Source organism: Hibiscus syriacus, unplaced genomic scaffold, assembly GCF_006381635.1.
Source record: "Hibiscus syriacus cultivar Baekdansim isolate YM2019G1 unplaced genomic scaffold, ASM638163v2 tig00111445_pilon, whole genome shotgun sequence".
Classification (NCBI taxonomy): domain Eukaryota; kingdom Viridiplantae; phylum Streptophyta; class Magnoliopsida; order Malvales; family Malvaceae; genus Hibiscus; species Hibiscus syriacus.
The window spans coordinates 1,047,877-1,075,165 of record NW_024063096.1 but is presented as its reverse complement, the minus strand read 5'-3'; the positions used below and the strand labels follow the sequence as shown (position 1 = coordinate 1,075,165).

General features: G+C 34.1%; 2 protein-coding genes and 1 long non-coding RNA gene across 3 annotated transcripts; 2 read left to right on the top strand and 1 right to left on the bottom strand.

The window, feature by feature from the left end:
* The first annotated feature begins 4,911 nt into the window (after nucleotides 1–4,911).
* On the top strand, nucleotides 4,912–6,244 carry LOC120163415 (zinc finger BED domain-containing protein RICESLEEPER 1-like). Its single transcript, XM_039173354.1, has 3 exons — nucleotides 4,912–5,109; nucleotides 5,196–5,810; nucleotides 5,945–6,244. Exons 1-3 carry the CDS (start codon nucleotides 4,912–4,914, stop codon nucleotides 6,242–6,244), a joined length of 1,113 nt encoding a protein of 370 aa, XP_039029285.1.
* LOC120163473 lies at nucleotides 6,245–6,904 on the top strand. Its single transcript, XR_005519657.1, has 3 exons — nucleotides 6,245–6,558; nucleotides 6,645–6,718; nucleotides 6,797–6,904. It is a non-coding gene; the product is annotated as an uncharacterized LOC120163473 (long non-coding RNA).
* An 11,765-nt stretch (nucleotides 6,905–18,669) lies between these two features.
* On the bottom strand, nucleotides 18,670–20,770 carry LOC120163472 (zingipain-1-like). Its single transcript, XM_039173405.1, has 2 exons — nucleotides 20,327–20,770; nucleotides 18,670–19,408 (listed from the first exon to the last, which is right to left on the bottom strand). Exons 1-2 carry the CDS (start codon nucleotides 20,742–20,744, stop codon nucleotides 18,819–18,821), a joined length of 1,008 nt encoding a protein of 335 aa, XP_039029336.1. The 5' UTR covers nucleotides 20,745–20,770; the 3' UTR covers nucleotides 18,670–18,818.
* Between the last annotated feature and the right edge of the window lie 6,519 nt (nucleotides 20,771–27,289).

The window sequence follows — 27,289 nt, the reverse complement described above, 5'->3', positions numbered from 1 at the left end:
TTTAATTTTAATTTTTATTAAGAAATTATGGATGTTTTCAAGGATTTGAGTCTTTTTTTTTACTTGATTCCTACATAATTGACACATCTCTTGACTAGTGATACCAACGTGAATATTCAAATTAGAATAATCATAAAATACTATGACGGGATGTTTTAATTTAGGGTTAACTACTTCAAATACTACAACATTTAAGTGTTGACTCGTTTATACCACCAACGTTTTAGTTTTGCCAATTTTAACACTAACATTTACTTTTAAGTGCAATATATCACTCCGCCGTTAATGATTTAACGACACGATGACTTGGCAACGGTATGTTGTGACATCGTTGATGTGGATGCCTCATCTAAACGACGTCGTTTTGATGTTTATGTTTTAATGCCCAGAATACCTAAAATGATGTCGTTTTGCTTGAACCCTAATTTTCCTAGGGACTAAACTCAAATTTCCCATTATTTTTTTCTCTTCTTCTTACTCATATTCATCTCATCTCCTTTTCCATGGTTTTCTTGGCAACCAAACTGTCACCATCTGACAGCGACACATTCGTTCATCGCTAAATCTAAGAACTTCTCAACGAAGGGTTATCGTAAAATCTGGCATCAACTCCATCAACGAAAGATGAAGTTTGCCTTTTCTGTTTGTAGCGAATAACACTTGCACGATGCTGGTGAAAACACTTCCTTGGCTTTAAATATACAAAAAGTCTCACTCCGATGAAGAACAAAACAATGGTGACAACCGAGCAAAGCGTTGGGATTCAAGCCCTAATGCCCAACTAATATCATTTTGGATATAAACCACAGTAGTTTGAGCGATCATTAAGATGACCGTTTGAGTGTTTTGAGCGATCATCAAGATGACCATTTGAGTGTGTAGTATAAATGTAGAAACTCTTGTTTTCTTTTCGTTCTTCTTCGATCGTCAAATCGAATTGATCAACGGTGAAGGGAACACAACAAGGTTTGATTTTCCGTTTTTCGATGGATAATTAGAATATCTCGATAACCAAAACACTGAGTTGGGCATTGTTGTAGGGTATGCATTAGCCGAGTTGCAGTTCCTTGTTAGCTTACGACGGAGGGTACAACAGTGAAAGTAAAGTCGTCAACATCGTGATTATCATTCTCTACCAATCAGTGGTTGAAATCACATGTTATTGATTATGTTCAAATAATATATTTAAAATTTAGTTAAACATGCATGACTTAGGATATATATATACACACACCAGGATAATTGACAAGGATCCTAAACAATGGTCCAAAATTTGCCGATGAATGCATCGGAAAATATGCATCGATTTTATGGCGAACAAAAGCGTTCAATGAAGGACAAGTTCTCAGATTTAGCGAAGAACGTCATAGTGAAGATGATAACCGAAAAGATAAGGTGTTCCTGACGAGATAAACGACGAACGATCCAAAAGATGCCAGATGGTGACCATTTGGATGTCAAGAAAACCATGGAAAATGAGATGCAGATGATGATGTGGAGGAAGAAGAGAAAAAAATAATGGGAAAATTTGAGTTTAGTCCTTAGGAAAATTAGGGTTCAAGCAAAACGACGTCATTTTGGGTCTTTGAGCACTAAAATAGAAACGTCAAAACGACGTCGTTTAGATGATGTATCCACGTCAGCGACGTCACGACATGTCGTTGCCATGTCATTGTGCCGTTAAATCATTAAAGGCGGAGTGATATAATTGCACTTAAAAGTAAACGTCAGTACTAAAATTGACAAATTAAAATGTTGGTGGTATAACGAGTCAGCGCTTAATATTAGTGGTATATGAAGTAGTTAACCCTTTAATTTATTGAACACAGTAAATCTTATATGCAATTAGGTCTCCCAACAACTACGGGCAAAATCGATCAAATATGACAGAATTCCTATATGTTGTAGCTTTAAGATTATTCTTTTAAATAGGGTACCTTGAACAGTAAAAAAAAAAAACACACATGGAGTTCTGTATAATCCTGGGAAGACGCATGGAACAATGGGCTGAGAAGGCATGAGTATGCACTAGTCATGGGAGCATGAAGAAGACGTAAAATATTTCATGCGTCTTCACGAAGATACAAGATTGTCTAATTGTCTTTCCAGTTTCACTGTTCCTTTCACTATGATTAAAAAATAATTTTTCATGCACATCAATGGAGCAAATTTTTTCACCATATTATCTGAGAATATTGCCGTGATCTACTATTATCCTAATAATTTTTGCTTTGCGGAGACGATGGCGTTTGGATCACTGAAGTCGATTCTTTTACAAGCAGGGCACCTTCATGCGATTTTGATATACTATTGGTCGTATATCTTTAATATGCTTATATTTTTCACATGAAAAACATATAATAGGAAGACATTCATATTTAATTATCCGAATGCGTTCATTGATAACTAATTTAGAGACTAAGAGCTTGTTTAAATCAAGTCTAACGACCACTCTCGTAAAGCGACCTCCCTTATCTCTCTCTGTCAGTTTGATCATTAAATTTAATAATATGACTAATATTCTCATTTATTTCAATGACGAAGTCTCTTTTAAAATAATTGGTAAATTTATAAATAGATCTAAACGTTCACTTTACATAAATAGGGTTGAAAAGTTGAAAAATCTAACCTTGAAGGTTCAACTGGCAATAATGGTAAAAATGTCAATTTGAATTATGGGATTATTTTCGCCTTTTATAATGTATAGGGTTAGTTTGCTAAATTTTATGTAAAGAGACTAAAAATAAATGATATATTGTATAGGGACTGTATGCTACTTTTACCCAAAGTATAGGGGTTTGTTTATTGTTTTCCCCCAAGACAAACTAGTGTCTCTTAGCGATTGACCCACCCAAATTCTCATTCGGATTTTGACCCAAATCTCATCCATAATCCAAAATCCAAACTCCGATCCACTCTCCTTCTCTCCTTCAGGTTTTTGTCTGTTATAAACAGAATCCAAACCCTAAAACCTTCCGGATCATCCGATTGGACCAACCTGTGGAGCCAAACTTTGGTTATCTGGGTATAATTTATTTTCCTGCATGTTTTATTTGATTGAATTTTGATCGAATCCCTTTGGTATTTGGCAAAATAAACAGTTTTATTGATGGGTTTTCTTTTCAATATTAAAAGCTTTATCTTTTGAGAATTATTTATCTGAATTGAATGTGAATTTGGTGCTTTTTATCTTTAACTTTTGTTGGGATTTTGTTATATTTGCGTTTAATTCGTTAGAAGAACCTTTTTTTTTGAGGAATTCAATTGAAAATTGGGTTTTCTTAGAATTGTTTATCTTCAATCGACTTTCATTTTGGTGGATTTATTATAATTAAAGAATTTTATTGGCTGCTTTTCTTTTCTGGAACTTGCCTAAAAGTTTGTCTTTTTAATCGTTGCTTTGCTAATTGTTTCTTTTATCTTTAGTTAGTGGATTTTTTAATATTTCTTTTATCTTGTTAGTGGATTTTTAATATTGTTTTGTGTCTTTAATTTTTTTTTATCAATGATCATTTGTTCTTACAAAGTTCTAGATAAATACCATTTCCGAAAAAAGGTCGAATCACATTTTTCTTTGAATAGAACCTATAGATTACATTGACAACATTTTATTTGGAAATAATATTCTCCAAGTAATTGCAAAGGTAACTAAAGAAGTTTAAGTTCAGTACGCTTTGGACGAGTTCTTGAACTCTATTACGAGCTACGCCTTTCGGTTGCTGCTATTAGCCTCCATTAAATTCCTACATAGAGAAGGAACTTGTCTGGAAATTGAATCTAGAACTAGGATACGGTTAAAACATTTGCCTCAAGTGGCTTGGAGCCTCTTCTAATTTTCGGATTTGAGTTATTGAAAACAAAGAACTATATGTTACTATAGATTAGAACAAATTTTCAGCCTTACAGTGTCGTCTTATTGACGGAGTTGCAATGGAGATATTTTGTGAAATTATTTTCTTTTGATAGCAGATTTAGGATGAAAGTCAAGATAAAGAAATCGTCACTTGTAATTTTTCTCTTAACATAATTCTTATTTCTCTCGAATTGTGTGTGCATGCGTGGTTGGAGGTGATTTGGGAGAAATGAAAGTAAATAATATAATTCTTGTATGACTTTGCCAATATGCCAATTTGTTTTCAATAATCATGTTTCTGAAACTCTCACATTGTATGTGAATCATGGCGTCCCTGTATATCTGTTGTTGCAATCCAAACAGTGTGATATTGAATTTACTTCATATAACTTTCTCCTGCGGTTTTGATTACTTTCCACACTCTCCCATGGTTGTTGGTATTTTTTCTGCTCCGACTTATCCTAGTTGCAAGGGTACACCAATTTGCATATTGCAGCACTTGGGGAATAAAATTGCATTTTTGTACTATGCTGCTTGTGCTTTTTCAGCAACTTATTATCAATACTTAAACTGGATTTTTATTTAACACTTAATGATTCATTCATTTTAGGATTAATTGATTATTTAAGGTTCTTTTGGTGCGTATTTGATGTTTCATGTCCTGAAGTTATGTTGTGAATTAATCGGTAGTTTATTCAAAAGGCAACTATTTTGACATATGACTTCACTTTTAATATCCAGACTTTGGTTCGTTTGAAGCCTATGCGATGGAAGTGGCTAATGAATCCACTGCTAAGAAACCAAAGAGATTGACTTCTGTTGTATGGAACCACTTGAAAGGGTCAAGAAAGCTGACATATGTTATGCAGTGTTCATTGTAACAAGAAATTAAGTGGATCGAGTAATAGTGGAACCACCCATCTAAGGAATCACTTAATGCGGTGCTTGAAAAGATCAAACTACGATGTTTCCCAACTACTTGCAGTGAAGAGAAGGAAAAGGAAAATACCCTTACCATTGCGAATATCACTTACGAAGGGCAAAGAAAGGACGATTATATGAAGTCCACTATTGTTAAGTATGAACAGGACCAAAGAAAGGATGAAGCTTTCAATCTTGGAAGCAGTTGGTTTGACCCTGAGAGAAGTCGGTTAGATCTTGCCCGTATGATTATATTACATGGCTACCCCATAGCCATGGTTGAACATGTTGGATTCAAGGTGTTTGTCAAGAATCTGCAGCCGTTGTTCGATATTGTGCCAAATAGCAGCATTGAGCTGTCTTGTGTGGAAATTTTATGAAGGAGAAGCAGAGAATTTATGATATGTTAAGTAAATTGCAGGGTAGAATTAACCTCGCCGTTGAGATGTGGTGTTCACCTGAGAATTCTAAATACGTATGCTTGACAGCACATTATGTTGATGATGATTGGAAACTACAAAAGACTCTTAATTTCTTAACACTTGATTCTTATCATACTGAAGACATGCTTTCTGAAGTAATTATCAAGTGTCTACTGGATTGGGACATAGACTATAAGTTGTTTGCCATGACATTTGATGATTGCTTGACTAATGATGACATTGTCCCAAGAATAAAATATCGGATTTCTGAAAACAGGCCGCGTTTAAGCAATGGTCAACTGTTAGATGTGCGCTCAGCCGCACATATTCTGAATTCAATTGCTCAAGATGCCATTGAAGCTCTCCATGTGGTCATACAAAAGATTCGAGGAAGTTTTAGATATGTTAAAAGTTCACAACTAATACTAGTGAAGTTCAATGAGATTGCCCAGCAACACGGAATCAAGAACCACAAGAGCTTAGTTCTCGACTGCCCTATACGATGGAATTCAACATACATGATGCTCGAGACTGCTGTAGAGTACAAGAATGTGTTCCATCGCTTTCCAGATCTTGATCCTGACCTTGCTTTAAGTGATGAAGAGTGGGAACGGGCAATTCAATTACCTGCTATTTGAAACTATTGGTTGAAATCATTAATGTCTTTTCTGGCAACAAATGTCCTACTGCAAATATATATTTCCCTGAAATTTGTGATGTTCACATTCAATTGATTGAATGGTGCAAGAGCTCAGATGGTTTTCTTTGTTCATTGGCAACAAAGATGAAAGCTAAGTTTGATAAATATTGGAGCAAGTGCAGCCTAGCTTTGGCTGTAGCAGCTATCTTAGATCCCCGATTCAAGATGAAGTTGGTTGAGTATTACTATTCCCAAATTTATGGCAGTACTGCTTTGGAACGAATCAAAGAAGCATCTGATGGTATCAAGGAACTCTTTAATGCGTACTCTATCTGCCCGACTTTGGTCGATCAGGATTCAGCTTCACCTGGCAGTAGCTTACCTAGCTGTAGTAATGATACTAGATAGACTAAGGGTTTTGACAAATTCCTCCACGAGACATCTCAGAGCCAAAGTTCAATATCGGACTTGGAAAAATATTTAGATGAGCCCGTATTTCCTCGTAACTGTGATTTCAGTATCTTGAATTGGTGGAGGGTTCACACGCCGAGATATCCAATCCTGTCGACGATGGCACGTGATGTGCTAGGAACTCCTATGTCAACTGTTGCACAGGAGTTCGTGTTCAATGCCAGAGGCCGGATGCTTGATAGCGTGTCACTGACTCCTGATACTCAACGGCTTTGATATGCCACGAGATTGGTTACGGACACAATCTGATGGTACGTGCATTATTCAGTGATCTCGTTTAACAATCATTTCAAATTCATCATCTCTTAACAGTACACTACTGTTATCAATATAATAGATGCAACGCCAGTGCCGGGCCATTACGCTCTACCCCTTCACGTTGAAGCAAATTGATCCAGCCTTGCCTGCTTGGTAAGCCTCTGTTATAAATTCTTACCCTATTTGCTGATTTTGCAAGTGCCCTTATTTTTTATGGGTTTCTCATGCAAGGTACAGGGATCTTTTCTTAAGCTAATAAGATTGCATCTGATTGCATTGAAGCACTTGAACTTTGAATGTTGATCAGATTCTATTTGATAATGGTGTTTCAATGTGGCTTATAACCGTGACTCAATTCAAAACAACCCTTTGTTATGGTTGATGTAGTTATTTGAGTTGTTTATAGTTGAAAGATATATGTTGTTCGAACTCCAATTCGGATAATAAAATGCACTTTTAAGTTCCTTCCGGGGCCCGTAAAGACAATTATTTTATTATTATGTTATTACACCCTAAATAGACACTCACAAAGGGATGAAACCAATGACTGCAAAGGGCAGCCCCACAGGAGGATGATTTTCTTGCCGGAACACCCGAGGGACAGCCGGCGGTCGCCTCTGGTTGCTCATATCAAAAATGAAAAAAAAATGTAAACCTCTTTGCCAAAGCTCAAATCCGTCACGTTTTCGAACACCAGGATCGCAGAGACATCAATGATATTTAGAATTGGCATAATAAGATTATCGAGAGAGTTGAAAACTATGGAGATCTTCCAAAAGCATTTTGCAAGGCACAGTCCAATTGGTTTATAATTTAGAAAAGTAATTGATTTTTTCAATGGTATTATTGAATATCCTTAGAATCCTTGTATCATGGGATTATATATCTCACAAGTCATCATATTACACGAGTTATCAATTTTCTTGTTAGTGATAATAATGATATTTTATTTATGATAAAGTCCACAATAGTCTATCTTCAATTATTTAAAATTATAAAATAATCTCTCAATTATAGAATTATATTTTTTTCGAAGTGCGTGATTTTAATGAAAAAGTTTGATATATATGTCCTCTCACATTACAGATGACACAATTAAACTAATGGAACATGGGAAAAAACCATCAATGTTTTAAGGAAGTAATTATACGCTTTTGTAATTACGAGGAACTATAATTTTATACAGAGTAAATTACAAAATTCATCACCAAACTATCTCCTCAATTTACTTTTAGTCACTATAGTTTAAATTTTTTAATTTTACTCACTGAACTTTCGATTTTTATGACATGCCATTTTTATTTTAAAATTTATAAAATGAATCTAAAACTTTCTTCATTTTTGTGAGGAAAAAAAAACTTATAGTTTGAGTTCCCTTTTTAAGTTCTTGATGAAGAAGCATATTCTTTCAAATCCCAACGATGGAGAGATGGAGAAGGAGAAATGGGTTCTATACCTTATTTCACGCTGATCGAATGATAAATATCTTAGATCAATGTGATTTAAGGTTTTACAAGAGCTAAAGATTTTATGCATGTTGTCTTGTAGACTGCTGCAATTTAAACCACCACTCGAACATGAGACCTCAAAAATATCTTAACCATTTAACATTACAAATATCTAGATTCTTCTAATAGATACTTCTAGACATAATATTAAATAATATAAATCTTCATTATTTCATTTATATTGCTACACATGTACGCTTTCTATTTTAGTCTAGAATATTCCTAAGATATATTTCCTAAATAATAATTATATATCTAGAAGTTTATCTGTCAAATAAATATCTCGAAATGATTATAAATTTCTAATAATTCTCTTCTCATATTTCTTAATTATTCTTAATTAAGACATAATTTATATTTATTAAGTCATATACTTGATAAAAAATCATTATATTCTGTTACATAGAACGAGAATTGGGCTTCAAGCTATAATATTTATGATTTGCAGCTCCTTTTACCTTTAATATTCATCATAATAGTTCACCATGCTTAGGCGGGACGACTGAAATTCAATGTAGATAGGGTTGTACCCGATTTTTGGGTTGATAATTTCGAGTTGACTCGAGTGGTTTTAAATAAGCCCAAGGGTCCATCAAGAAGCTTTGGGTCAAGTTTGAGATATTTGGGCTTGGGTTGAGTCAAATGAATATAAAAGAGTATTTTTTATTTGGGTTTGAATGAGAAAAAAGCAAGGATGTAAATAACCCATAAAATTATTTTAAGACTGAATTCTATTTATGATGGATGATATAAACGGGCAAGAGTTTAGGAAAAATTGAGTTCTTCCCTTCATTTTCTTCACCTCCCTTGCCATCTTCTTCCTTTCGAAACTCTCTCCCTCTCCTCTTGTAGTTTGAACGAAGGTGGAAACTTGCTAGACTAATATCCCTAGATCAAAATTGCTAAGGAAAGGAAAGTAATCAACACCTTTAGAGATCTCTTTCAGGCTCTCCACCTTCATTTGGATGTACGGTGTTGATGCTGATGTTGATGCGACTTCGAGTTATACCTTGATGCTTACCTGTGTTGTGTGTTTGATAAATTATTGTCCATGACCATATTTGTGGCATGCTCATGTGGTGAATGCATGTAATATAGTAGTGTTATTTGTGTGGCGTTGAACTTGTGAGTTCAATGTTCGAAATTCGTCTACGTGGGCAGGTTCTTGGGCGCCAGATTTCAATAGTTAAGATCTCAAAAACTTAGTGGTGATATTATGAAATTGTTGCTCGTGATCTTCGAAGGCCTTCTCCCTCGTGCAAAGTGAGAGTAATGGTCAAGTTGATGTGTTCCGATGCCTAGTGCTGGATGTGAATTTCCTGGTATAGAAGCTTGAAGTTTTTGCGGTTTTGGTTTTGAGGGATGGCATTTGTTTGTACGTTTAGTGGTTGTTGGCAGCTATCTTCGGTTTTGTTATTAGAAAGAAGATATACACTCAAGATCTTAACCAAGAACATATAACAAACTGATGATAGAGTAACAGAAAAAAGAAACTATTCTGAAATATTATTGAATACTCAAAAACTATCCTTAATACAAACAAATCGTGAGCCTTTGTAGTTAATCAATTGGGTCGTTAAGCTCAAACTATTTGTAACCGTTTAGCTACAATAATAGACTAACTAATACATCTAACACACTTCCTGTTCTCCTCTTCCTTAGCTGAGTAAAAGAAGGTGTAGACAATGGTTTTGTAAGAATATATGCAGTTTGATTTACAGCATGTAAATAGTTAACCAACACAGTTCCATTCGTCACTTAATCGATATTGTCTCACTTACTGTGTTAGCTAAACTTCTGAATTCTTCGGTTAAATCGAGAATAAATTATCCAAGCGGTAAAGTCGATCATATATTAAAACTAACAATTAAAACAAATCAAGGCTTAAACAATTTTTTTTGGATAAGTAAAATCTATTCATCCAAAAGAATGCAGACAAGCTGCTACAAACGTAACCTCGAGGTAATTACATCAAACCCCAATCTATACACAGTTGCCTATTTGCCTCATCCAATCTATTAACATGACATCGATACATTTTAATTTTCACAGCTTCTTTTATCCTACTTACAATAATTCCAGTTGAATGAGCCGAGCCTCTAAAGATCCTATAGTTTCGTTCTTCCCAGGTAAAATAGATGAAACCAGTCCAGGCCAACTTAAGGAGATAGTGTTGTGGAATTCGGGTTAATTTCCACCAATAACAGATTCACCTTCGAAACTATTATCTAGGTGACTAGTGTGAAAACGATTGTACTAAAAATCACCCCAAGGTATATTCTCAGGAAAGAGGAGGGGTCACAATGGTCCCTCTTAAAAACCCACTTTCCTTAGACAGAATTTACCAAGACAAGTAATTTTAATAGGACAATAATTAACAACAACGATACCTGGCAATAGCTATTAAATAGAGATAAAAGAGAACACCAAAATATTTCACTAATAGAGGAAATATTACAAAGAGAGAAAGAATACAAATAGCCTTTAATATAGAAGAAGGCTTATATTTGTGGGATGATTAACTAAGGAGGAGGATGGCTTTATTTATAACAAAAGAATTTCCCTTCCTCCTTATACACAACCAATGTGAGACTTTGCCAAAAACCAACAAATCTCCACCTTGGCAAATTCCACACACATCTCTAAAAAAACAATCTTTTAATTTGTAACAATATTGACCAAGTCTAAACAATGTTTAAACTTGACCGCGGTTACCACTTTTGTCAACATATCAGCAAGATTCTCAGTGGTCCGAATCTTCTGGATTATGACTCCACCTTCTTCTAGAATCTCTCGTACAAAGTGATATCGAAGATCGATGTGCTTCGTCCTTGCATGGTAAACCTGGTTCTTTGCTAAATGAATAGCACTCTGACTGTCACAGTGCACTTTGATGTGCTTTTGTTCCATTCCCAATTCACTAAGCAACCCTTAAAGCCAAATTGCCTCCTTCACAGCCTCTGTAACTGCCATATACTCTGCCTCTGTAGTAGACAAAGCCACTGTTGACTGTAAGGTGGACTTCCAACTGACTGGTGCCTTTGCAAATGTAAACACATAACCAGTAGTTGATCGACACTTGTCCAAATCACCTGCATAGTCTGAATCACAATACCCAACTACACATTGACCGTCTTGTTTTGTCCTGCTGAAAGACCAAACTAACATCTACGGTGTTCAGAATATACTACAGAATCCATTTCACAGCTTGCCAATGCTCCTTTCCAGGATCATGCATATACCTTCTCACAACCCCAACTGCCTGTGAAATATCGGGTCTCGTACACACCATTGCATGCATCAAGCTACCAACAACACTTGCATACGGAACCTTTGACATGTATTCCCGTTCTGCATCATCTTTAGGTGACATTGATGCACCGAGCTTGAAATGAGGAGCAAGAGGTGTACTAACTGGTTTTGACATCTCATTTATGCCAAAACGTTTTAGTACCTTCCTCAGATATTCTTTCTGAGACAAACAAAGCCTCCCCAATTTCTTATCCCTTGATATCTTCATGCCTAGAATCTTCTTCGCTTCATCAAGATCCTTCATCTCAAACTCCCTGTTCGATTGAGTCTTTAGTTTCACAATTTCTGTCTGACTCCTGGAAGCTATCAACATATCATCAACATAAAGAAGAAGATATATATAGGACTCGTCTTCTAGCTCGCGTAAATACACACAATGATCATATTTGCTTCTTGTGTACTTCTGCCCTATCATAAACTTGTTAAATCGCTTGTACCACTGCCTTGGAGATTGCTTCAATCCATACAACGATTTTTCTAATTTGCACACTATCTCTTCTTTTTCAGCAACTTTGAATCCATCTGGCTGAGTCATGTAGATTTCCTCATCCAAGTCTCCATGTAAAAATGCAGTTTTTACATCCATCTGAACTAGTTCCAAATCCAACTGTGCTACCAAAGCCAACAAAATTCTGATGGAGGAATGTTTTACAACTGGAGAAAATACTTCATTATAATCAATTAAACAAAATTCTGATGGAGGAAGTTTTACAACTGGAGAAAATACTTCATTATAATCAATTCCCTCCATTTGAGCGTAGCCTTTAGCCACCAATCTTGCTTTGTAGCGGATGTTATTCTTGTCAAGAAATCCATCTTTCTTTGCATATACCCACTTGCACCCAATTACCTTCTTTCCCTTCGGAAGACTAGCTAGTTTCCACGTCTGATTCTTTTGAAGGGATTGCATTTCTTCATAGCTAGTTTCCACGGCTGATTCTTTTGAAGGGATTGCATTTCTTCATTCATGGCGATCATCCACTTTTTATGTTATGAACTTTGAACTGCTTCATTAAAATGCAGGAACGTCATCAATTGCAATTGGTGATGCAAAAGAGACCATATCAGCTAACGAGCAGGTTGTCTAATGGCCCTCTTTCTCTTTCTGAGTACAATTGATTCATGTTGCTGTGGAGGTTCTTGGGTCTGAACCTCTTCTTCATCTGACTCTTCTTCTACCATATGAGAGTCACATCAGTTTCTTTACTGTTGGACAATCTTGCTTCCTTCAAACTCCACCTGTTTGGGAGTTCCATCTGTCTGGTCTAATTTTTCTGAAGTCACCTTTCTCAACATAGTAGATTCATCAAAGGTAACATCCCTGCTGAAAATTATTTTCTTTGTTTCTGGACACCAAAGACGATAGCCTTTCACACCAGAGGTGATCCCCATAAAGATCGCCTTCTTTGCTCTTGGATCCAGCTTTGACTCCTTAACATGGTAGTATGCAGTGGAACCAAACACATGTAAGGAATCATAATCTGTAGAAGGTACTCCAAACCATTTCTCTAATGGTGTTTTTCCACCAATAGCAGTCGATGGTAAGCTATTGACAAGGTGACAAGCATAGACCAAAGCCTCAGCCCAAAATTCTTTGCCTAACCCAGCATTAGACAACATACACCGAACCTTCTCCACTAATGTCCGGTTCATACGCTCTGCCACCCCATTCTGTTGTGGTGTACCTCTGATAGTGAAGTGTCTGACAATACCTTTCTCTTCACAGACTTTCAGAAATGGATCATTTTTGTACTCTCCACCATTGTCTGTACGGAGACGTTTGATTTTTCTGCCTGTTTGAGTCTCCATCATCTTTTTCCATTTAAGGAAAAATCCTAGCACCTCATCCTTTGTCTTCATTGGATACACCCAAACTCTCCGGGAAAAATCATCAACAAAGGTGACATAATAGTGTGTTCCTCCCAATGAAGTTGTCTTGGAAGGCCGCTATACATCTGAATGAACATAATCCAAAATACCTTTAGTATCATGGATTGCTGTTTAGAAGCTTGCCTGCTGATGTCCCAACAATTGTACTACCCAGAAAGTAATACACATTGTTTCTTTTCGGATTCCCTACATTATCACCAGGCACCAGAGATAATCCTCATAATCCCATCTTTTGCCCTCACTTCTAAACCTTTTGACTCTAAAGTTCCCACAGAGATGAGATTTCTCATTAAATCTGGTACATAATGGACACCTGTTAAGGTTCTGATTGATCCATCCTGATTCCTCAAGCGAATTGAACCATCCCAAGTGTGTCAAGAGGGGATTATTTGCTGTGTAGATAATTCCACCTTTTAGTTCTTTAAAATCAAGAACCATTCTCTATTTGGGGTCATATGGTGGTTACAAGCTGAATCTAACAGCCATGAACTGGAACAACTGGTTGACGGCGTAGCAGCGAATGCGAAATCTGAATCTGCATCATCATACTCGACCACATTTGATTCTGAGACAGCCTTCCCCCCTTTCAGGTTTGCCTTTATTCTTTAGCCTGAGACATCTTCTTCCAATGCCTTTTTCTCGAAAAAAGACACATTCATCTTTGCTCAATCTGGACTTTGACTTCGATCTCCCTCTGCTTCCTTATTCTAACTCTTCGAACGGCCTCTAACAACAAGAGATTCTGTCGACACTTGGTGTTTCTTGTTTGTCTTTCTTTCTCAATTCTAAACTATAAAGTCATCAGTTACTCCACTGAGAGACACATCAACCTTCCCATGAAGTAGAGTAGTTTCAAGATACTCAAACTCATCAGGAAGTGATCCCATTAACATCAGAGCCAGATCTTCGTCTTCAAAAGTCACGTCCATATTCATCAGATCAGTCACCAGATGATAAAGCTAGTAATGTGATCATTAGTGGTACTGGTACTAGTTGAAGCGGAACAATTTTTTTCATGTAGAGTTTGTTCTGACCGCTTTTCTTCAAAAATTTCTCCTCCAGTGCCTTCCACAATTTACTTGCAGAAGTTTCCTTAGAAAATGCATACTTCTTCTCTCTAGAAAGACACGATCGAATAGTACCACATGCCATTCTATTGATCCTCTTCCATTATTTCTCCTCAACATCATCTGGTTTCTCTCATTCAATAGCAATGTCTAGACCTTGCTGAAATAGGGCATCTAGAACCTCACTTTGCCACATGCTGAAATGACCGGTGCCATAAAAAATCTCCACTGCAAATCTAACATTTGTCACAGCATTTCTTGCCAAAATTGAAAGATGAAGAAGCGTCTGTCATTTCTGCTACAAATTCTATTTAATAGCTGCCAATGCGGAATGTCAATTATCCCAAGGAAATTTTTTCTGATGTGGAAGATCAGCCTAAGCCGCAACCACAGAGCATACTAAAATAAACCAAGAGCGTTGATACCAATTGTTGTGGAATTCGGGTTAATTTCCACCAATAACAGATTCACCTTCGAAACTATTATCCAGGTGACTAGTGTGAAAACGATTGTACTAAAAATCACCCCAAGGTATATTCCCAGGAAAGAGGAGGGGTCACAATGGTCCCTCTTTAAACCCACTTTCCTAAGACGGAACTATCAAGACAAGTAATTTTAATAGGACAATAATTAACAACAACTATACCCGACAATAGCTATTAAATAGAGATAAAAGAGAACACCAAAAATATTTCACTAATAGAGGAAATATTAAAAAGAGAGAAAGAATACAAATAGCATTTAATATAGAAGTAGGCTTATATTTGTGGGATGATTAACTAAGGAGGAGGATGGCTATATTTATAACAAAAGAATTTCCCCTCCTCCTTATACACAACCAATGTGGGACTTTGCCAAAAACCAACAGATAGACCAATAAGGATTTACCTTTGAGATTTTGCAGCAACCACCGAAGCTGATCACACTTTTTGCCCTTCACTCTCTTTTACCCTCTATTTGTAATAATAAATCTCACTCATATTTAGATTTTAGTGGTCATTAGATTATTTGTTGAAAATCGGTGAAATACACCGAAAGTGCATTAAAAATTCCACCGAAAGTGCACAATTAATGGCATCGAAAGAAATTTGGATCGCTATTGGATATTCAGGACAAAGTCCTTACAAAAGCTGAGAAAATAAAAAGAGATCGAACGTTGAAGAGATTCAATTTGCTAAAGTCTGATCTAAATTCCTTTGAATTATCTGGTAGATCTCTATCGGATGCAGATTTGAAGAAAATATAGGCTGCTTATGTTGAAAAGAAGTAACTCTTCCATTAAGTAAGAGTTTTGGTAGTAAATTAGTTGGTGTTCTCCAGTCACATATATTGTCTTGAGTTGGTGTTCTCCCGTCACATATATTGTCTTGAGTTTGGTGTGTGTTGGTCGGGGATTGCGTGAAGCATTGGGTTGTGTTCTTTGAGTTTTTACACAGAATTTTGGATTGATGGTTCTTAAAGGATGTTTATGCTGAATATTGTGTGCGGGGTTGAATGATCGAGGAAGTCAAGGTGTAATGTTTTGATCAGCAGGTCTGACAATCTTGGTTCCTGCTGCTGTTTTTGGATAGTCCCGTTTGCTGCTGTGTTCGCCTGTATGTTGTTTTTTATGTTCTTTCTATTCTAATTTCGTTCTGTTGTATGGTATGTTGGGTGTTTGTGTGAGTTTTGCTATGGTGTGGGGTGTGGTGTGGGGTATTTATTGTGTGCTGCACCGTGGTATCATTATATTTGCTCTTTTCCACTTCTTGGTTCACTCTTTTTTCTCTATTTAGGGCTAGAGAGGTTTTCTAATGAGGTGGTGTACTTTGCATTTTACTACAAAGTACCCTATTTCAAAAAAAAAAAGATTTGTTCATTACTAAACAAGTTGATTTATAGTTAACAATCTCATTGTAGGTCATCTGTCATCGGATTTATTTGATAATCTTTCTAAATTGAAAGAATTCAACGTGGAAGGGAATCAGATTTCTGGCAGAGTTCCGAATAGCTTATTCAAATGCAAAGAGTTGAAGCTTTTATCGTTGCATAACAACTCTTTGGAAGGAAGTATACCTATAGAAATCGGAAATTTGACAATGCTGCATAATTTGTATCTTGATAGCAACAACCTCAAAGGTAAACAAATCCTCATTCCAATCAACAATTGTTTAATTTACATTCGATTTCGCTTAAGCATTTTTAAATATTGATGAATTTATTTGTATGTTTTAGGTGAAATTCCATCAGTTATTGGAAACTTGACTTCTCTGATGTATGTGGATCTTTCTTATAACAAATCAACAGGTATAATGTCATATTTCTTTTCTTTTCTTATACTCCATAAATACAAAGATACAAACCATAAAACAATTTTACTATCAAATTATTTTGACAAGTTTAGTTGTATGTTTCAGGTGAAATTCCATTAGTTATTGAAAACTCGATGTCTCTTAAAATGATGGATCTTTCTAATAACAACTTAATAGGTATAATATTTCTTCTCCTTATTGTTGTCACATTGATACAATCTCTTTTAGATTTACAATCTTCGAGTTTCTTAACACAATAGTTTTGATTTCAAACTCCTAATGCTCGCTCTATTCCAAATTTTCTGCAAGGGAAAATTCCTTCTTCAATATGTAATTTGAGTTCCCTTGTGACTTTCTCTTTACGAAAAAATAGTTTGGATGGAACAATTCCGGAATGCATTGGAAGCTCGACTTCTTCCCTTTCGCACATCGACCTCCGGAAGAATAATTTCCATGGTAAAATACCTAAAAATTTTGCTAAAGGTTGCACGTTAAATAGTTTTCTAATCAGCAACAACCGAGTAGAAGGGTCATTACCACGATATTTGGGTAATTGCAAAGATTTAGAACTTCTCGACGTGGGAAACAACAGTTTACAAGACACATTCCCAAACTGGTTAGGAAATTTGGATCAGCTAAATTTCTTATCTAGAGATCGAATCGATTTTACGGAGAAGTCGATCGATCCGATGTTACAATTTCTTTCACTCGTTTGCATGTCATTGATGTTTCTCATAACAACTTCAGTGGCTACTTACCTATGAATTTTCTCAAAAATTTACATATCATTGGAGAATGGTATGAAAATAGAGGTAAACCAGAGTACATGATGATAGATATATCGTCAATTTGGAAGTGGAATTATGCGTCGGGATTATCTTTTGCAACAAAAAGGTTGGAAATGGAGTTTCTCAGACTATTAACCACTTGGATGGTAATCGATTTTCGAGTAATCGATTTGTCGGAGAAATTTTGAACAAACTCGGTGAGCTTCACTCACTTATTGTCTTGAACCTCTATCACAACAATTTAACATGTCATATCCCATCATCATTTGGTGATTTGTCGGAGCTTGAATCGTTAGATCTCTCATCAAACAAGCTCCAAGGAAGAATTCCAATGGAGTTAAAAAATCTTGGATTCTTGGAGATGCTAAACCTTTCACAGAAAAATCTTATTGGATCAATTCCTCAAGGTAAACAATTTGATACTTTCACTAATAATTCCTATACAGGAAACTCGGGTTTATGCGGGTTGCCATTATCAAAAGGATGTGACAATGATGAGGAAACTCCAGCCAAATTTGATCAAGATGATGATGATGATTTGGATTGGAAATTTTCGATATTGATGGGGTACGGATGTGGGTTGGTGCTGGGATTGAGCATGGGTACGTCGTATTCACAACCGGAAAACCATGGCGGTTCATTAAGATCTTCGAGAGAGTGATCCAAAGATTTGTAAAAAGGTAGAGAAGCGAACTCTTTGGTGTTTTATTGTATGTTGTGTCTTTTGTATTATGTTTTTCTAGGTTCTATCTAGTGGTTGTGTTTACTTTTGTGTTTTTTGCTTGTACAAATTGTCTTCATTTTAACCTGCTGTGAGTTTGATTTATGGCATAAGATATTTATTTCTCTTTTAATTAATCTAAGAGCGATTACAAGGTTGTATCTGTTCGAAAGATTCTCAATCCATTTGACAATTAATGTTCAAACACCCCTAACATACAATGTGCTCGAACCACCAAGGACCTGTAAGGACAACAAACATCCCTTTAACCATTTAGGTAGCTTGGTTCATGCTAGCATAAGATATTTGTAATATATAAACTTCTTACTTGATTTAGGTCGTGGTATGTAATTCTTTTTCGAAATATAGACATTAATATAACCGTATATACATATATTATAGGATAAAAATATTGAGTTGCAACTCTTTCTATAAATTAAAGACAGATATGGAAGGATACATTTGGACTTTGAAGACCAAGTTGAAAAAACTCCAAAATACTGACGTGAACACTTGATACATAAGCAAACAAAATATTAAAGAGCGACGGATACATTTTTGGACGTAAATTGCAAGGACCTTGACTTAATACAACAAAGGGAAAATGAGAGGAACACATAGAGGGCTTGAGTTTCCTCAATCAATGCATTGGCAAATTGCAAAGACCTTGGAATATTCATGCAGTTGGATAGGCAGGTCTAATGGCTAGCCCACAAAGACCTTGTGGGTCAGCCACGTTCCTTTGCATCCTTATGTAACCATCTTCACCCCAATCCTCCACACCCCATGAATTCTTCACCAACCAATAATCGATACCGTCATCGCTCGTCCCGAATCCAACGACGGTAACGGCATGGTTGGTCTGAGTCCCGCAGTTCCCGGTAAAAACACCACTTTTGTAGTGCCTAAAATGGGGTCCACTGGCTTCTATGCTGACCACAACCGGCTGGTTCGAGACAGCCTTGACTAAATCTTGTTCGCTGTTGGGTGGCACCTTTTCGTAGCTGCTGATAACGGCGACTTGGGATGCCTGCTTTTGCATATCACAGGCTCCTTGCGTTTGTTGATAGGGATAATTGTCTTCGCTGGTTAATCCACTGTTTTGCACGATGTATTGGAAGGCTGATATCTTGTTACCACCGTTGCAACCATCATTGTTGTCGCTGCAATCCAGTACTTGTTGCTCGGACAATGAGACCAAATTTTGAGTTTTGATCTGGGTTGCACCTTCCGTAGCCGCTACTGCTGCAAATGCCCAACAACACCCTAACCAAAATGCCCACGTTTAATTCATTAGTGAATGTAACTTTAAAGACGCAACAATGAAGTGAATAAAATCAGGGTAATTACATTGATGCACTGCTCAACTTTCTTCTCACTCCTACTTTAGTCGTTAAAATTTAAAATTTTTAATTTACTCAAATAACTTTCGATTTATTCCTATTTTGGTTACTCGGGTGTAAAATCACAAATGAAATGGTGACATGGCAGTCACGTGTACTAGTATGGACTATTTTTTTATTGACATGGAATACATATGTCATCCACATCATTTCTTTTCCTTTTCCTTTTTTTATTTTATCTTTTTTCTCCAAAGATGAAAGTTGTATAACTTCATTCTTGTGTCACATTGGTTCAAAAATTATCATTTTCTGATGTCTTATGTGATCACTCAAGATATCAACAAACTCATTTTATTGTCTCATACTACTCTATCAATTTAGATCTTAATCATTTAATAATTCATAAAACTCAACCATAAATTCTAAACTCACAACATTCAAAATCACTCTGGTCTATGATATCCACCATACGATTAGAATGGAATCAATATATACAATTCACTTCATCCTTTTCTACCTCCCTCCCATTGGGATTTGGAAGAAGATGTTTCAGCATCGAGAAATCATAGGAAATTCGAAATTAGGATTTTTTTTTTACAAAAAATGAAGAATGTTTTTGGTCATTTCATACTTTTTAAAAGAAAAATGTTCCTTCATAACATTATTAAGTATTTAATGATGAAGTAATCAAAATAGGAGCAAAACTAAAGATTAGGGAGTAAATTGAAAATTGTTAAATTTTAGTGACCAAAATAAAAGTAGAAAGAAAGTTGAGTATAAATTTGTACTTTACCCATAAATTGTCAACTAAAAGGAATTCAAAGAAGTCGCCAACTCTTACCGCAATTGTGCTGGTTCTTAACAGCGGTGACAGCGCCCTCGGTCCTCCAATCCAAGCTTGATGGAATCTGTGCAAACTCGGCATATCGAAACGACATTTCCGTCGAAGTCACATTGTTGCTCGGGTTGATGTCTCCGGTACGAGCCGCGACGAATTCGTCATGCGTCAAGTCTGAGTGCTTGTTGATACTCAGCTTGTAACTTGTATTTCCTGCATTATTAAAGCTGTGAACATATTCAAAGTTCTCTTTGAATATCTTAAAACGTTTATCTTTCTCAGCTCTGTCCTTATAAGTTCGGCCATGCTTAACCATCCATTGTTCATGTTCATCAATGGCGGATTCATGAACTGTCCGAGACATTGCCTGAGATGCCAAAATCCCGACAATCAAAAACAAGAAAGTGTTTGAATCAGACATTGTTTACGACCAGTACTTTTGGTAAGAAATTGAAAAGTTGTGAAGAAGTGAGCACCCAACGTTAGGTATTTATAATAAAAAAATATTTAAATTAAGTATAAAACTTTTTAAAAATCAGTCACGATTTAATTAATGAACACAAAAGATAATGTCTATGAGAATAAATATCTAAGTTGTTTTCATCTACGAATACTTGTAATCTTTCTATATCAGGAATAAATTGCACTTTCGATGGCAAAGATACTTCAGTCGAGAACTGAAATATGAGATTAATCTATTAATTTACTTAATCACTTGTAAGAGATGACTTTTACAAATTTTAAATTAATTTCTATTGATTAAGTATTATGAATAATTTAGATAATATAATTTATATATTTTTTAAAAATATTAATTTTTACGTCTACAAAAATTTTCGATTTTCATATGTTTAGTTTTAAGACGTCATATTTTCATTTGAAAATTAAGTTACAATAATTTAATTCCTATTAGTATATAATTTATCGGAAAATCTCTTAATTATTTGACCGAGGAGGTGGTTTTTTCTGGAGGAAAATTTGCGGTAGAATTTTATAGTCTATGATTTGATTAATTTGCGGTATAATTGAATGTGACAGATTCTAATTACTTGTGGAAAAGGGTGCCCGATTGATGTTTTCCAATGTGCCAGTTTGTTAATTTGCCGTGAGGAATAAGTCACAAATGGTACTGCCAGTTTGATAATTGATGAATATGTTTGATTGCAATTGCCAATCAGAATAACATTTTACATAAAATATAACTCTTAATTTGATGCATGTACTAAAGTAAGGATGGATTGAAAGGGAAGGTCGAAGACAGATGTTTTCTTTAAAACAATTGAATTATCATATGTTCTTTTCACAAGAAATTATCATATATTTTAAATATTTTTTTATTAATAATTTATTTTTACTTCCTGAAATTTATAAAATAAATTTTTTTATTGAAATTTATTTTCGTCTCTTATAATCATATTAGAATCTTAAAAAAAAAACTTATGCTAATTAAAAGTTTGGCGTTTGAAAACAAAAATTTTAACAAGTGGGAATAAACAGAATACAGTATTCAATCAAACCACTCGATTTAATACATTTTTTTTATTTCTCGTTAACCTTTAATATTGATTTAAAGATAGGGATGGACAAAGGTAGGTACAGAGACGGTAATCCCTTAAAATTTCTATTTTTTTATATTATATATTTTTTATTGATAATCTGTTTTCGTTCTTCTTAAAATTTATAAGTTCGATTCCCTCTAAAATTTATAAATTCGCCTCCTAACATAAAATATCGCGTCCATTTCTGTTTACAAAGTACAAACACATCACACAATTCTTTATTACAAATTCAGTTCTTAACTTTTATTTCATGATCTGATTTATAAAACATACAACTTATAAAAGTTGAGGGATTAATGAATAAATTTCTGAAAGTACAACGGATACATGATTACTTTTGATATATAAAAGTCTAAACCGACTTTACTTCGTTTAGTATTTATCTTAATTTAGGCCTTAAAGGATCATAAACATCTTTACTAGTCCATACAAGGATGAATGAGACACTTACTTAAGGATCAATTCTTAAATTTTGAACAACTAGGGGACTAATCCTACAATTATTAAAATTTTAATGGAGGGTGAACAATATCATATTATTAATCTATTAAAAACTCAATCATATACCATACTCATTTTAGGCTCAATTATCACATGTATACTTATTTTAATCGCTATTAATATCTAGGGGCCTATTTAGTAAGTTAGAATACTTAATACACTATTTCAAAACTGAAGCGAGACAAATGAGGACAGTTGTCCCTGAAAATTTTAAATTAATATATATTTTCTTTATATTTTCAATTGATAATATGCCCCTTAAAATTTTAGAAGTTTACCCTCGTAACATAAAATCGTACGTTTTTAGAAAGTATTGAAACCCTAAACTTTTTAAACCAAGAGTACTAAAACTATTTCTAAAAATTTCGAAACTTCAATAGGAAGTATCACAACTTATAACATAATTTCAAAACTATGTAATCAGAATTTCATATTATAACTTGAATCATTTCAAACCTACACTAAAACACTTACACCTTTCATATCAAAACCAAACACTACGTAACATAAACATATGGTCTCCAAAACCTCATTTACAATCCACAAGCATTCATGGTCTTATTCACAAACATACATCTTTTGTTTTTGACACTTAACTTCCATTTATCTCTCCTTATTATTAGCATGCATCTTTTAATATTTTGTGTAACCACGTATGTAGCACTAGTATTAAGTATATTAATGAATAATATATATTAAAGTTAATTGAATCAGAACAAACCAAGTTACCTTAGTGATTAAAGGAATAATTGTTATTCTAGAGGTCTCAAATTTGAGCACAAAAAACTACATGATATTTAAACGTTCATAGTCAAATGATTGAGATAATCTTTAGACTAGATACTACCACTTGTAAGCACCCTAGATCAATAAAAAGAATGGTTAATTACATCATGTTTCCCTATATTGTGACTAATTTTAAATTGGTCCTCAAACTTTTGAATGTTTTAATATCATCCCTAAACTATGAATTTCATTCTAAATTAGTCTTCAAACTTTTAAATGTTCTAATTTAATCCCCCAAACTATGACCCTCATTATAAGTCGATTCCCATACATATGAATCTTCCAATTTCATTCCCAAATTTATCCAAATATGTCATTAGTTTCAACCATAGTTTAACCTAGATTTTATATTTTTCCAAATATATAATAATATAGCTTGGTCTAACAGTTTTATTAACAGTGGATGTGATTAGTATATACCTATAATTTGATATAAAACTGAAATATTTTAAAGTTTAGAGACCAATTAGAATGAAGATTATAGTTTAAGAATGAAATTAGAATGTTTAAAAGTTTGAGAACTAATTTAAAATAAGAGTCACCGCTTGGAAATAGAATTACAATATTCAACAACGTAATGATCAATTAGCAATTAAAATCGCAGTTTGAGAACGTATGAGAAAATTAACTCTACGTATTAAAACAAATAAATAACAATAACAATAATATAATATAATATATAAAGGCCCAAAATATAACAGAATTAATCCTAAGTCCATATTCAAATCTAAAACCCACATGAATCCCAACCTGAAAAGTTTAAACCCAAATGAAACGAAACCCAACTAACCCAAATTTGACTAAGAAAATTAATCGGTTCAAACATTATTATTATTATTTTTTGATAATGTAAAATTGATACTCTTCTATCTAATTTTTACTGGCCTGCGTCTGTTTTATGATATAATATAATATGTTTTGTAGTTATCATTTTTAATATTTAAATTTCGATCTCTTCTTACAATGTATGTTACTATTATATTCACAAATTATTAATATACTCTTTTATTTTATTATTATTGTAAATTTTCTCATTAATTTCGATCTCTGCTTACAATGTATGTTACCATTTTATGGTCTCATTCGTTATTTGGGTGCGCCTCTACTGACGAGAAAATTAACTGAGCGTGACTGTCAAGCGCTAGTCAATAGTATTCGAAGCAGGCTTGAACATTGGTTTGGTTGGAGTAAGTTTTGCTGGTAGGCTGCGATAGGTACGGTCGGTGTTGTTTGGCATTGTAAATTTCTGGTGTAGGCAGCTTGTGCTCTCTAAGAGTGTGGTGAAGAGGATCGACCAACTTTGTTCTCGATTCTTTTGAAAGGGCCAAGACAATCCTACGTCGGGGATAAAGGTTTGCTGGGGGTAGACTTGCTTACTGAAATCAGAGGGGGGTTGGAATTGATCAACCTTCATTGCTGGAACAAGGTGTGTTTTATTCAGTTGATTCGCAGCATACTAACTAACGAGGGATCCCTTTGGGTGACGTGGGTGAAGGCCTATGTGACAAAATCGGGTGATTTATGGACTGCGGAAACCAAAGGTGCTATTAGTTGGAGTCTTAGGAAAGTTTTTTCGATGAGGTAGGAGATTGGTAGTTTGCATTCTCTGCTAGATAGAAGCGATACAACATCAAAGGGTTTATGGTTGGAAGCTAGGAGAAAGGAGACAAAGTTCATTGACATAAGCTAGGAGAAAGAACGTCTGTTAAAGATGAAAATGACGGTGGAGGACAAGTGTATCATGTGTGCAATGGCAGTTGAGACAAGAAACCACATTTTCTTGGAATCGGCCAGCATTTGGGAAAGGATTCTTAGCCTTTGCAATCTGGGGAGACGTGTGTGTTATTGGGAGCATGAGCTCGCCTGGACTTTCAGCAATCGTAAGGGCAGATCACTCCTCTCGCTTATTTTTAAGATAGATAGTGTGGAGTGCGCAGGTTTATCTCATTAACGTAACAAAAGAACTTTTAGGAAGGTGGTTAGGAGTGAGAGGACATTTTTAGGTTAATTAAACTTACTGTTCAACACAAGTTATACAATAGGAATATAACTAGGATGAGATAATGAATTCTAACTTTTATACAGAATGGGGTCTATTGGATTGAGTATCGTATTTTTAGTGGATACTACTCGTGTATTGATGTAGCAACTTGTTGCTTTTCCTTGGATAATACAAACGGATTTATCCAAATAAAAAATTATAAATATATTTTATAATCTTAGATGACATTTGATTTATTAAATAACATTACAATATGAAAAAAAATATATAAATAATGTATATATTCTATGGTCAAATAAAATTGTTAAATTAGATCAATTTGCATCATAACATTAGACATATTTATAATTAAATTCAAATAAAAACTCAAAAGTTTGACTCTAAAAATTTCAATTAAAGTTTGAATCCTAAAATAAAACTCATCAACTCGATTAATTTTTTTTCTCTCGAGTCAATAGGTACTCACCCTAATAAAAACATTGAAATTATATACTAGAGAAAACAACAAGCAATGAAAGGCATAGGTAAAACCAAAATCTTTATTCACACTCCAATCTGGTACATCTCTTGCAAGATGTTGGAAACACTTTCATCCTCCTCAACCCCCACATTGTTTGAACTGATAGCCGAAGGTCAAAGTTAAAGTAGTCAAATACTAATTATAGAAAGTTTGAAGCTTCAAATATTCTTACTGTTTGCAATGGTTTTAACTCGATCATTTCTTCAAACACGTCAACTCTTCAATGGGAAAAGGAGACAAAATGGACTGGAGACGTACTTTGAACATATATTATTTTGTATTTACCTAAACTAATAAAAACACTTGAATTTTAAAATCTTAAATGTTGAACGTCAACCCTAAATAATCTATGTATCGAATAATTTTCCATAAATTATTATCATATTTTTTTATAATTAAAAACTATAGTATATTAATAACATCATTATAAATTAGAAAATTAAATAAGTAATTGTATTTTAATAAAATTATTTGTATTATATATTAAATATAAATTATAAATAAGATAAATTACACTCATGGTCACTTTATTATGAGGAGATTTTATTTTGATCACCTATCTTTCACTTCTATCAATTATATCATTTGACTTAGATATTGTCAATCAAACCAGTTGTTGTTAATATTTGATGAGAGAGGTGATATGATAGTTAAAAACTAGTATATTTACACATTTGGTCTTCACTAGTTATATATTTAATCAATTTGATCTTAATTTTAAATTAATTTAATAAATTTAATTATCTAGTCAAATAGTAACATATTGTATATATCTTGTTGTCGTTAATGACAGTAAAAAGGAAGAAATTTTGACAAAAAATGACTTAAACCCGAGACTTAAAAGGGATTATGCATTCCATTAGGCTAATTCTCATATTTAGTAATTTATTATAACATTTTATATATATATCTTATATTTTAGTTAATGGGAAAAAAAGGAGAAGTACAAGTGACAAGTGAGGATTAATCTTAGGTTAGTTGGAGATATTAGAGCATCTAAACCATTAAAATAAATTTAATACATGATTATAATTGAATACATTATACACACACACACACACATATATATATATATATATATATATATATATATATATATATATATATATATATATATATATATATATATATATATATATATATATATATATATAATTATAGTTAATGTAAGATTTAAAATAAAAATTAGTTAAAGATTTAATTTTTAATGGTAAACTATGTATCTAGTCATCCAAATATTCATGCAGTTTCGTTTTGGTCACTTAACTATTTTTTTTACACTACGTTTTGGTTTCATTCTAGTCACCTGTCGATAAAAAAATAATTGAACTGTTGGTGATGCATTTTTTTCAATGATGACATGACATTACCTTATGGTGACACATCAGCATCAATGTTAATTTTTTAACAAAGGGTGACCAAAATGAAACCAAAAAGTAATGTTATTGATTATTTTGAAAAAAAGAAATAGTGACCGACCAAAACATAACCGTACAAACAGTTGAGTGACTCAATACTTAGTATACACTTTTTTTTAAATACCCTGACTTATTTAAAGAATATTGAACCTTTGAGAAGTATTTCTCCTCATGATTTGC

What these genes read in the sequence shown, in the direction of transcription:
- LOC120163415 (XM_039173354.1), top strand. Translation starts at nt 4,912, where the DNA reads ATGAAGTCCACTATTGTTAAGTATGAACAGGACCAAAGAAAGGATGAA. An exon ending in TGCAGCCGTTGTTCGATATT is followed by an intron (nt 5,110 to 5,195) that starts GTGCCAAATAGC and finishes AGTAAATTGCAG; the next exon opens with GGTAGAATTAACCTCGCCGT. An exon ending in GTGATGAAGAGTGGGAACGG is followed by an intron (nt 5,811 to 5,944) that starts GCAATTCAATTA and finishes GAATGGTGCAAG; the next exon opens with AGCTCAGATGGTTTTCTTTG.
- LOC120163472 (XM_039173405.1), bottom strand. Translation starts at nt 20,744, where the DNA reads ATGTCTGATTCAAACACTTTCTTGTTTTTGATTGTCGGGATTTTGGCA. An exon ending in TAAGAACCAGCACAATTGCG is followed by an intron (nt 19,409 to 20,326) that starts GTAAGAGTTGGC and finishes CATTTTGGTTAG; the next exon opens with GGTGTTGTTGGGCATTTGCA.